Genomic DNA, 12,376 nt, shown 5'->3' on the forward strand with positions numbered 1-12,376 from the left:
AGGTTGCTCTTTTTTTTAATCCTCTAATTATATAAGAGGGCAGAAGAGGGTTGTTCAGTTGCTGTTTAGCATTTCTTGTGTTGTTAAGCATGTGTTGTGCATGAAGATGTTGGGAAAACAAAGCCTAATAAGGATGTTGTGCCTGGCCTTTACTGGTTTATAATTGTTGCTTTACTATGTGAAGAGACGTTATGGGCCCTTCCTAGTCCTCTCAGGTAGAAGCTTCATCTATACTCGCCTGAGCTTCCCTTCTCTTCAATAGAGCATGGTCTTCAATCAGCAGTAGTCAAAATTAGCACTTAAAGTTGGTATTATTAGAGTTGGTCCTTGAGATAGCCTTCACGGGACTGGGAGTTTGGAATGGTTATGACTAGACTGGTCTGTAGCCTGCAAAGGGGAAAATAATGCCTCCATTATAGTTGACAAAGTTTGGCTAAAGAAGGGATAGCGTAAAAAAAAAAAAAAAAAAAAAAAAAGAAGGGATAGCGTGATTAAAAAAGACAAAAGGTATATGTGAAGTGCAGCAATGGCTTCATTTGCTGAGTGCTACTTGGATTACTGTTTTTAGTCTGATAAGTAATCAACAAATACATCAGGAGGGAATCTAGATAACTAAATATTTGAAATGGAAAGACTGGACTTCTGTTTGAGAAAGGTTTTAAAAAAAACTGAACTGGAGAAGACATGATCAAAGTGTAAATACATGGATAGGGTAAATAATATTTATTTACCAATTTAGAAATTAGATTCATAGTATGATGCTTTAAAGAGGTAATTTTAGGGTAAGTAAAAGAAGTTGTACAGATGATTTCAGATTTCTTATCACCAGTGTATAGCATAGCTAGAGATAAGAAAATACTGATTTGAGAAAAGTTTTAGGGGGCGCCAGGGTGGGCTCAGTAGGTTAAGCAACTGACTCTTGATTTTGGTTGGGTCATGATCTCAGGGTTGTGAGACTGAGTCCCACATCCGGCTCTGCTGCGCTGAGTGTGGAGCCTACTTAAGATTTTGTCCCTCCTTCCCCTGCTTGCTGCACATATGCTCACACACCTGTGCACGCTCTCTCTCTCTTTAAAAAAAAAAACCCCAAAACAAAAAACAACAAAAGGGGGGCATGTGAAAATATTGTTTGAAAAGATGTCACTAATATATTGGTTTTATATTTGGAAACAATCCCAGGGTTTTTTTTTTTCCTTTTTTTTATTTAAACAAAGGATGAAAAAATTTGAAGTTCAAGAAAAGAGATCTAAAGATTGGAGAACTATCAAGGTAGATAAACTCATGAATGGAAGATTCATTAGTGGGGATAAGAGAAATGCAAGGGGGATATGATATATTTTCTGCCTTGAAGTTGAGATAATTGTATCTTCCCCCTAAGTATGTTTAATAGCATTAAAAAATACTATTTTTTAAAAATGTTTTTTTTAATAGCCTTTGCCAAATCTTTTTTTAAAGATTTTTATTTATTCATGAGAGACAGAGAGAGAGAGAGAGGCAGAGACATAGGCAGAGAGAGAAGCAGGTGCCATGCAGGGAGCCTGATGGGGGACTCCATCTTGAGACTCCAGGATCATACCCTGGGTGGAAGGTAGATGCTCAACCACTGAGTCACCCAGGCGTCCCTATTTAATTGCTTCCAGCTTCAGAAGAATGACTTCAAGTCTTGAACTGTTCCATTTAGAAAACAAATTAAATAATAATATATTAACAGCAGTTATTTTTGAGGGATTTTAAAAAATTGGTCCTATAATCCACTTCTTTGTGAGAAGATCAATTTGCAAATAGTCATATTTTTTACCATTATATTCAAGGTAGTGGTTATCCATGATGGGAAGGGAGGTAGGAGAATATTCAAATGATTGGTAGTGTTTTTTTTTTTTTTTTTTTGATTGGTAGTGTTTTATTTGTTCAACTGGGTGGTGAATTAATGACTACATTGTTCTTCATACCTTATTGTAGACCTTAAATATTATATAATAAAATAATTTTCCAGTTTTTTATTATGTGAAATAATCCAATTACATATGCCCTTTACCTAGTTCTTAACATTTTGCCATTTGAGATTTTATCTCTGTACATGTATATCCATATTCATATACATTTTTCCCCCTAAACTGTGAAAGTAAGTTGCACACATCATGACAATCCATCCCTAAATATATCCCAGCTTTCCTAAGAATAAGGATATTCTTTTCACATCAACATTACCATTATCATAATGGTACCTAAGACAATAAATAGTTGTTACATAATATAATATCCTATCTGTATTTAAATTTCTCCAATTGTCCTTAAAATATCTTTCATAGCAGTTTTTATCTGTTATAAAATGAAGACTAAGGTATTACCTTTGATTGTTGTCTCTCTTTAGTCTTAATCTAAGATCTTCCACTATTTTCTCGTGCTAACTTTTTGGAGAGCCTTGGCCAGTGTAGTTTTCCTTTGCACATTTACCTTCGCCAACTGATTTTTAAGGACCGAGATGACTGTCTTATTTCTTGAAGTTTACTGTTGCATTATTTTTAGAGTAAAACTTGTTAACTTAAACTTTAAATATATGTATGATTTAGAGTTTTTTTTCTGAATTGTTGTCCAGTTATATTTAGTAGCTTATTGATGTTAAGGTACATTTGGTTATTGAACTTTACTTAGGCAGAGTCTCATTTAAGGTTGTTAATAGAGTGTTTGGTTGCATAGTATACAATCAGAATGATTCCTTTCAAACTTAGTGGTGTATAATGAATATCTACTTAACCATAGAAAAGACTCAGCATAAGCAATTCAAATGAAATTCCAAGTTATTAGTATTTGGAGAGGACTGAATTTATGTTGAATTTGACAATAGTGTAAGAGAGTGGGATCCCTGGGTGGCGCAGTGGTTTGGCGCCTGCCTTTGGCCCAGGGCGCGATCCCGGAGACCCGGGATCGAATCCCACATCGGGCTCCGGTGCATGGAGCCTGCTTCTCCCTCTGCCTATGTCTCTGCCTCTCTCTCTCTGTGACTATCATAAATAAATTTTTAAAAAAATTAAAAAAAAAATAGTGTGAGAGAGTAGTCCCATGGTTAATTTATATATTTAAATCAGCTCTTTAAACCATTATGTAACTTTTTTATTGGCAGGGCACTAGACTGTTATATTTTTCTAACAGTCTTTATAGAAAAGAGAAATTGGTGAATCTTTTAAACTAGCCATAAAGAGATTTAGTTTTCTTAACATGATTCTTAAGTTTTAAAGGTAAAACATTTGTGCTTTTAGGTTAGTCTGTAAGAGAAAAAAGCTTTTTATTTAATAGATTTTTTTTCTGTGTGTATGGATCATATATGGAAGTCATTTCTGAAGTGATGTAAGAGAGATGCCCAGTGGCTAGTTGTTAATACAGATTTTTGTCTTAATAGTACTTGACTAAGCAGGTGAGAAAGCTATTTTCATTTACAAAGTAATTCTTTTTTTTTTTTTTTAAAGATTTATTTATTCATGAGAATGCACAGAGAGGAGAGAGAGAGAGGCAGAGACACAGGCAGAGGGAGAAGCAGGCTTCATGCAGGGAGCCTGATGTGGGACTCCATCCAGGGTCTCCAGGATCACACCCTGGGCTGCAGGCGGCGCTAAACCGCTGAGACACCGGGGCTGCCCAAGTAATTCTTATATATAGTCCATTTACTTACATTTAAAACTGTGTGCTGGGTGTACTCCAAGACATACAGTACTCTAGAAGCCCTGGGAGGCTTGCATTTTTGAGTGATACTTGTTTGTCAATAGAGAGGTATCTTGTATAAATGTGATTGTACTGCTTAAGTAAGTAACTTCAAATTATAGTGGGACTAGGTAACCAATTAAGAACAAAAGAGGATATAAATAAAGTTTATAATCTTTATATATATATATATATATATTTTTTTTATTCATTTATGATAGTCACAGAGAGAGAGAGAGAGAGAGAGAGGCAGAGACATAGGCAGAGGGAGAAGCAGGTTCCATGCACCGGGAGCCCGATGTGGGATTCGATCCCGGGTCTCCAGGATGGCGCCCTGGGCCAAAGGCAGGCACCAAACCGCTGCGCCACCCAGGGATCCCTATAATCTTTATATTAAAGAAACATTTAAAATTAAAATATTTTGTTCATTTGGACTACTTGAGATTTTGATTTTATGGACGTGAAACTATAAAATTATGAGTATAACATATAATTCCAGTCATAGCATACTCCGTATCTGCTAAAAATTTTTTGGAAATTGAAGTTGAAATAAGTTATTATGTTGTACTTATTAGAGAATCCTACCTTTTAAGAAATCAAAATTTTCATGCCAAACATTTAATTGATGATTTTATTCTTAGGTCCTTTTGCTAACTTGTGAATGCAGTTTGGTTTGGATTTTTTTTTAATGTTTGCTTTTTAATGCAGAATTGAATTTACTAAAATGCAATTTAGACTTTTAAAGTTTTTAACTAGGGGTGCATGGGTGGCTCAGTTGGTTAAGTGCCTGCCTTTGGCTCCTGGTGGTGCTGGGGGATCCTGGGGGATCCTGTTCAACAAGGAGCCTGCTACTCCTTCTCCTTTGGCCCCTGCTCTTGTGTGTGTAGTGCTCTCTTTCTCTCAAATAAATAAATAAGATCTTTTAAAAATGAAGTTTTTAACTAGAAATTATTTTCTCTTGCTAGGAGGCAGGTGGAAGTCATCATAAAGTTTCTGTTTCACCTGTTGTCCATGTTCGAGGACTCTGTGAATCTGTGGTGGAAGCAGACCTTGTGGAGGCTCTGGAGAAATTTGGGACAATATGGTAAGGCTCATAGGGACTTTGTGCAGATTGAAAACAGTATGGTAAAACAAGCCTTGCTTGCTTGCTACAATCCTTGATGTTTAACCATAATTTATATTAAGTTTGCCTGTGAGTGTATTTCTTTAGAACCCTTTGAGCCTCTTATTTTTAACCTTCTGGGATGATGCATGGATACATTTTTGTGGATCCATGCTTGCCTCTCACTCCGCAGCCAGGTGTTGTATGTAAAATAGATTATGGCATCTTTCATCTGATTTTCAAATGAGTCCATGATTTCTTGTTAAATACTGCTTTAATGTTTAAACGAGTTGATTACACTCTTCATCTTTAGAGTTTTAAGTAGTGGTACTTAAAAACTGATTTTTTTGTTGTTATTTATTTTGGAATTTTTAAGAATTAATTGGCAAGTAAAAGTGGGTAGATTAAGGGTAGGCATTATTTGCTTAGGTGTGTTGCTATAAGTTCTTAAGCAGATCATGAGCTGTCAGTGTTTTATCCTAGTTTGTTTTATTTCTGTGTTTTGTATTCACTCAGGGTCCTCTTTTCTCTTCCCACAGCTGGTGTGTGCTTAAGAATATTGACTTAAGTGAAAACATAATCAGAAAAGTGAATCTGTTGCCAAAAATAGACACTCAAAAATTCTTTCTAAATTATTTTTGGAGTATGCCGGGCTGTTGTTCTCTTCTTAGTATGGATAGTCTAGAGTTGATTTTATTATTTTTTCCTTGGTGAATATGTTTGGGGTTTTGGTTATAGGCCTTAGAAACACAGACTAACTCAAAATACAGAAACAGCAGAGAAGTTTCAGTGTATTTGCAGAGATAAATTGGTTGCTTGATTGCTTCCATCTTATAAAACTTGATGTGGAGTTCTGAGTATTGAATGCATGTATAAATAAATGGTGAGAGATTGATCAGACATGTCCAACGGAAAGGAATCATTGCTTCAAAGGAGTAGGAGTAGTGTTAGGTGACACCTTCTATCATGGCATCTTTTTTATTAATTTTTTTGATGACCATGTTATAAAGAGGTGGATGACTTGGCACACCTGTTATCTTCAACTTATATACCTCAGAAACTACAGTTATGTATTGTTTATTCTTGGAGGTACAAATTGGCAATCCACAGGGGCAGAATAAAGCCCATTTCTTAAAGTGTCATTAAGATGACTATCACTTCTTAGTCATTTTAAGTGGATATTGGAAATAAATTTGTCTGGAGCTTTATATATTGAAGCAAACCCCTTAGACCTTACTTAGACTTGCATGTTTGCTCTAGACTAACCCTATGGATTGCATTGTCGCATGGAGTTAGAAAGAGATGGTTATTTCTGGGCTTATTTTTTCTTCTATTCTTTTATATTGGGCTTTTAAAGTTATTTCCTTAAAGTGAAGAAATACCGAAGCAATGTCAGAAAACAAGCTGATGAGCAAATACTGGTGGAAACTTTAGAGAAATAATAACTGTACTGATATTTTGATGTTAATTATGACCATGACCTGAATGTTGGGCCTTAAAGAAATAAGACTATTTGTTGAAGTTGGTGAGTTATTTGAATCCCTTTTGAGTGGCCTCTCTATTTTTAGCCTGTATACTTTTTGATACTTAGTCCATGATAAAGTGTTTTATATATGAATGTAATTCAGTTAATTTGCATTCTGCCTTCAGGATTGGTAGTTTTGTGGGTAAAAAGTTGCAAAATAATTGGAAAAATTAGTGTATAATTAAAAGTTTAATTGGGATAAATATGTGTGATAGGAGTTTTATTTATATGCAATGATCTTGAATAAGAGATGGCAGCTGTTAAAGCTGAAAGAACCTTGAATAGCCTCCAGTGAGGAGTAGGTATTTTGCTTCAAATGTTGCATTTATAGAATCTTTTCTCTGTTTATTTCTTTAGTGGTGTGTGTGGGATTATAAGATTATATAGAAGCTGCACATATTAAAAGGATGTGTCACTAAGTTCAACACATAGTAAGTTTATGCCTAAAAACTAGATGTGTAGGAAAGAAGTTTAGGAGAAACTATAAGATGTTGAGAATGGTTGTGTCAGTATAATAAAATTCTGTTTTTGTCTTTATTCTTTAGTGTATTCATGTGTAGGATCAAAATAATATTTAAAAATCTATACTGGGGATCCCTGGGTGGCGCAGCGGTTTGGCGCCTGCCTTTGGCCCAGGGTGCGATCTTGGAGACCCGGGATCGAATCCCACGTCGGGCTCCCGGTGCATGGAGCCTGCTTCTCCCTCTGCCTGTGTCTCTGCCTCTCTCTCTCTCTGTGTGACTATCATAAATAAATAAAAATTAAAAAAAATTAAAAAAAAATCTATACTGAGGGGCAGACTGGGTGGCTCAGCGGTTTGGCACAGCCTGCAGCCTGGGGTGTGATCCTGGAGACCCAAAATCGAGTCCCCCGTTGGGCTCCCTGTGTGAAGCCTGCTTCTCTCTCTGCCTGTGTCTCTGCCTCTCTCTCTGTGGGTCTCTCATGGATAAATAAAATCTTTTTTTTTTTTTAAAGCATTTATTATTTTTTTATTTATTTAAGATAGTCACAGAGAGAGAGAGAGAGAGAGAGAGAGGCAGAGGGAGAAGCAGGCTCCATGCACCGGGAGCCCGACGCGGGATTTGATCCCGGGCCTCCAGGATCACGCCCTGGACCAAAGGCAGGCGCTAAACCGCTGTGCCACACAGGGATCCCAATAAATAAAATCTTAAAAAAAAAAAATCTATACTGAGTCTCTCTTTCTCCCTTTCCCCCTTCCATTAAAGGAGAGGATGCTATGTATAATTAGCTATGTTGGTTTAAAATTTTAAAACAAAACTTTTGGGACCTAATTTGTATAATAAATCTTTTGCTTCTGTTTTTATTTAAAAATTAGTAAATGTGTTTTGAGTTATAAGTTGAAAGCACTGACCCGCCTACCATGTCCTTAGGCCTTTTATTTTTCTATTTTCTTTGTTCTTCCAATCTTCCTCATATTAATGCTTTTAAAGGTTTCTTACAAATTACATGCCCAATACTTTAGGTGCATTCTAAAAATATCTGCAATATTCTAATTTCTTCTTCTTTATCTCCACATGATGCCACTTCTTAACTTTTTTTTTTTAAAGATTTATTTATTCATGAGAGACCTAGAGAGGCAGAGACACAGGCAGAGGGAGAAGTAGGCTCCCTGCAGATAGCCCAGTGGTGGGACTTGGGACTCAGGACTCATTCCGGATCCTGGGATCAGGCCCTGAGCCAAAGGCAGATGCTCAACCACTGAGCCACCCAGGCATCCTGCCACTTCTTAACTTTTAAATCTCTAGCTCACTTAGTTTAGTTACAGAGGGCAGTTTTACTATGACTATGTCTAAAATAGGCCAATAAAGAATTTATTTTTGAACTTTTATAATTTCCTGTGCTAAAGAATAAAAAGGCATTATTATTTTTTTTAAGATTTTATTTATTCATGAGAGACACAGAGAGAGAATCAGGACATAGGCAGAGGGAGAAGCAGGCTCTCCACAGGGAGCCCAATATGGGACTTAGTCCCAGGAACCCAGGATCATGACCTGAGCCAAAGGCAGATGCTCAACTACTGAGCCACCCAGGCGTCCATAAAAGGGCATTATTAACATATTTACTTGGTAATACCATTTATTCAACCAACTTTTTTTGTTTTTTGTGAGAGGAGAATGTTTATTCTTTAATTTCTTTAGTGTAGTCCTGATTCCAGGGTTTTCTATTTTTTGTATGCAAGACTTGAGAACTTCAGCCAGAAGTTTCTAAAAGGAATGTTTCCCTCCTGGGATTTATATTTTGCATTCATGATTGGTAAATCTTTAATTCAAAGTCTATTATTTCGGGCAGCCCCGGTGGCGCAGTGGTTTAGCGCCGCCTGCAGCCTAGGGCGTGATCCTGGAGACCCTGGATGAGTCCCACGTCAGGCTCTCTGCATGGAGCCTGCTTCTCCCTCTGCCTGTGTCTCTGCCTCTCTCTCTCTCTTTCTCTGTCTCTATGAATAAATAAATAATCTTTAAAAAAAAAGTCTTATTATTTCTCTATTGTTTAATTTGAAACAGTGTGTGTGGGGAGAGCTAGCAAGCTTCATAGACCAGCAAATATTGATTGAATGCCTGTTAATGTGTCTGCTCTGTTTCTAAATTCCCAAGGATTTGAAGATGAATGAAGCAAGGCAAGCAGTTTGTATGCAGTAACATAATCTTGACAACAATCCTTCCAAGTTTTATAAATGAAGAAGCTGAAAATCATAAGAAATTACATAATTTGCCAGGCCACAAAATAAACCATTTGCCAGTTTCTAAAGGATAGCAGTAGGTCTGGATGCTTGATTGAGAAGCAGTGCTGTCACTGAGTACCCGACCTGATATTTTTTTTTCCTGCAGCCTTCTGTTATTATAAAACCATAATTGTATTTTAAATATTTTTAAGGTGTTCGTTCCTGTGAATAGAGGGCATGTAATCCCTCTGGTGTAATCCACGTGCTTTGATTTCTTTGTTCCCTTCTTCCCTTCATTGCTTTATTTTTCATTTGGTGTACTAAAATATGTTCCTTCCCAAGAGTATACAGTGAAATGTAAATAATATCACCCTCTTGCTCATAGGCAACCGCAGTTACCATAATCTAGTGAGTATCTTTTCATGGATTAATTTTTTTTTTTTTTAAGATTTCATTCATTCATGAGAGACAGAGAGAGAGAGAGGCAGAGACACAGGCAGAGGGAGACGCAGGCTCCATGCAGGGAGCCCAATGTGGGACTCAATCCCAGGACTCCAGGATCACTCCCTGAGCTTAAGGCAGATGCTCAACCACTGAGCCACCCAGGCATCCTAGATTCTTTAATATTTAAAAATATTTTGGAGATCATTTATTTGTATGAAATTTGGTTGGTTTGGAGTTGCTTCCATGTATCTTTTGGTTCCCTTGTTTTTAGTAAGATAAATGAAAGTATATAGTCATTTCTTAATTATTAGTGTGAGCACTTATTTATTTAGAAAATTCAATAGGGGTAGTTTCTGTTGTTAGGGGTCCCATCTGCTACTCTACAGTTTTATTCCTATTGGTTTCTGTATCTCTCTATTTTCTAATACTGCTTTGGCAGCCTGAAGAATAAAATGGGGCGGTGTCATTAATGACTGATAACAGACTTGTGCTTGAGAAGGGCAAAAGATGGACAACCTTTCAGTCATAGGAGGATAAGCTTTCAAATATGAATCATCTGCCTGGTGTACCACAATTTATTTGGATGATTTAATAATTGATGAAAACTGGATATATATAGTAAAGAATACTATATTCTGTATTATTTCTGTATTATTTGTATTATTGTATTATTCTGTATTATTATTATTATTATTATTTCACACATTTTTATTAAAGTCTACTTTTTCTTGATTGAGAATAACAGTAACTGAATTTATTATATTTGGATATTCCTTCCCAATCTGCCTTTCAGCTATGTTATGATGATGCCATTTAAACGGCAGGCTCTAGTGGAGTTTGAAAACATAGATAGTGCCAAAGAATGTGTGACATTTGCTGCGGATGAACCTGTGTACATTGCTGGTCAACAGGCTTTTTTCAACTATTCTACAAGCAAAAGGATCACTCGGCCTGGAAATACTGATGATCCATCAGGAGGCAACAAAGTTCTTCTGCTATCAATTCAGAATCCTCTTTATCCAATTACAGTGGTATGTATTTTAGGATAATAAGCTAAATTAAAAATGATTTTGAAAATTGCTTCTGGAGTGACTTACGGTTTTCTTCACTGCCTTCTAGATATTTAAAAATAGTGTTTTTAAAAGGATTATTAAGATGAATCTTAATTTTGGCTATCATGTAACAAACAGATTTTGAGCACTGAAGCTGAAAAGGTCAGACATGCAGTTGTCACAATTAAATAAGCACATTATAAATTTTGTACATTCAGCATCAGTGTTAACTCTGTTTTGGATAGGGAATTAGACTTGTTAGAAATGATCAAGAAACTTCTCTCACTCATGTGCAAGCACAATTGTTAAGGGCAACTATTAAGAAAGGACAGAAGCCCAAAGATGTATATATCATTTTAAGTGGTTTGAGATCACGTATTAAAAACCTGTCTGAGGGATCCCTGGGTAGCGCAGCGGTTTAGTGCCTGCCTTTGGCCCAGGGTGCGATCCTGAAGACCCGGGATCCAGTCCCACGTCGGGCTCCCGGTGCATGGAGCCTGCTTCTCCCTCTGCCTATGTCTCTGCCTCTCTCTCTCTCTCTCTCTCTCTCTCTGTGTGTGTGACTATCATAAAAAAAAAAAAAAAAAAAAAACCTGTCTGATTTTCTTAAAATTCTGTTATACCCTTTAAAAAAAGTGATATTAGCAGAATTTTTATAAAGCATTCATGTCCTGAATCAGTTAAGTTTTTTACTCCATAATCACATGCTGCTTCATAATAAATCAGTGACAAGGGAACTTTATTTTTGTGATGAATAGAGTATCACAGTAAGGGAAGCTTCAATTAGTATGATTTCTAGTAAGGGTATGTGATATTGGGACATAAAGCATAAGCATAAGATACTATTTAAATTTTACTAGATATTATTTATCTCTGTAATATTTCTAGACTTATTAATAAGCAGTATCAATATAGTTCTAGTATTTTGTGTTTGAGGAAAAAGAACAAATCTGATCTAGTACAAGTACTCTCATTGGTTTATGGTTGTATTCCTAGTACCTAATGGTGCCACCATGTAATTGTAGGTGCTCAAGAAATTTCTTGACAGCTGAAGAGTTGTTGTTAAGTGGGTATTTTAGTTCTTTATTATTTAATTCAGGGATCTTGTTTGTTGATATCTAACATTGTATAAATGATCTTCCCAGAGTCTTGTCTCTATATAGTCATCCCTTAAAAAATGAATACCAAGTTGATCTGTTACTACTTTTTTTTTTTAAGAAGTAGTAACACTTCTTAATAAGTATTTATTACTATAATTTAAGGGATCATAAACATTTCAGAATCACATTTGGAAAATGAAACATATATTAATTGATTATAGGTTGGCTTTATTGTGTATTGTCAGACGTTATTTTAGGTACCTGTGAAATAGGAATCAAGTATTTATTTAGGAGATAAAATAGGTAACAGTCCTTTTGAAATATTTCATTGTAATTTTTTTAAAGTTAGATATACTGTATGGATGAGGAAATAATTTAGAAGTGTAACAGTTTTTAAAAGTTTAATAGTAATGAATAGAAATGACATCTTGACAGGTTTTTTTTAAGTTGAAAAAGGTATAGTATAACTTTCTTGTTTTTCCAAATATAAAATGTGAAGAAATCTTGTTTTCTTTCCTTCATAGGATGTTTTATATACTGTATGCAATCCTGTTGGAAAAGTACAGCGTATTGTTATATTCAAGAGAAATGGGATACAAGCAATGGTTGAATATCCTTTACTTATAAATTTTTTTTATTGATGTATAAGAATGCTGTGTAATGTGGTCTTGTTTTCCCTTTATAATTTCTAGACAAGTGGTCTTCTCCACTCCTCTCCCCCAAACTACTTTAGATTTAAACAATGAAACTGCAGTACTTACAGATAAGAATACCTTA

General features: G+C 35.7%; 1 protein-coding gene across 2 annotated transcripts in view; it reads left to right on the top strand.

Moving 5' to 3' along the window:
• Positions 1–12,376, top strand: part of HNRNPLL (heterogeneous nuclear ribonucleoprotein L like) — a 39,916-nt gene that overhangs the window by 6,458 nt on the left and 21,082 nt on the right. For both annotated transcript variants that reach the window (XM_041754693.1, XM_041754694.1), the window contains exons 2-4: positions 4,662–4,780; positions 10,241–10,478; positions 12,124–12,209. In XM_041754693.1, the coding sequence (XP_041610627.1) occupies positions 4,662–4,780; positions 10,241–10,478; positions 12,124–12,209 (443 nt within the window). The remainder of the gene's footprint in view (positions 1–4,661; positions 4,781–10,240; positions 10,479–12,123; positions 12,210–12,376) is intronic.

The sequence above is a fragment of the Vulpes lagopus genome, chromosome 5 (genome assembly GCF_018345385.1).
Source record: "Vulpes lagopus strain Blue_001 chromosome 5, ASM1834538v1, whole genome shotgun sequence".
NCBI lineage: Eukaryota > Metazoa > Chordata > Mammalia > Carnivora > Canidae > Vulpes > Vulpes lagopus.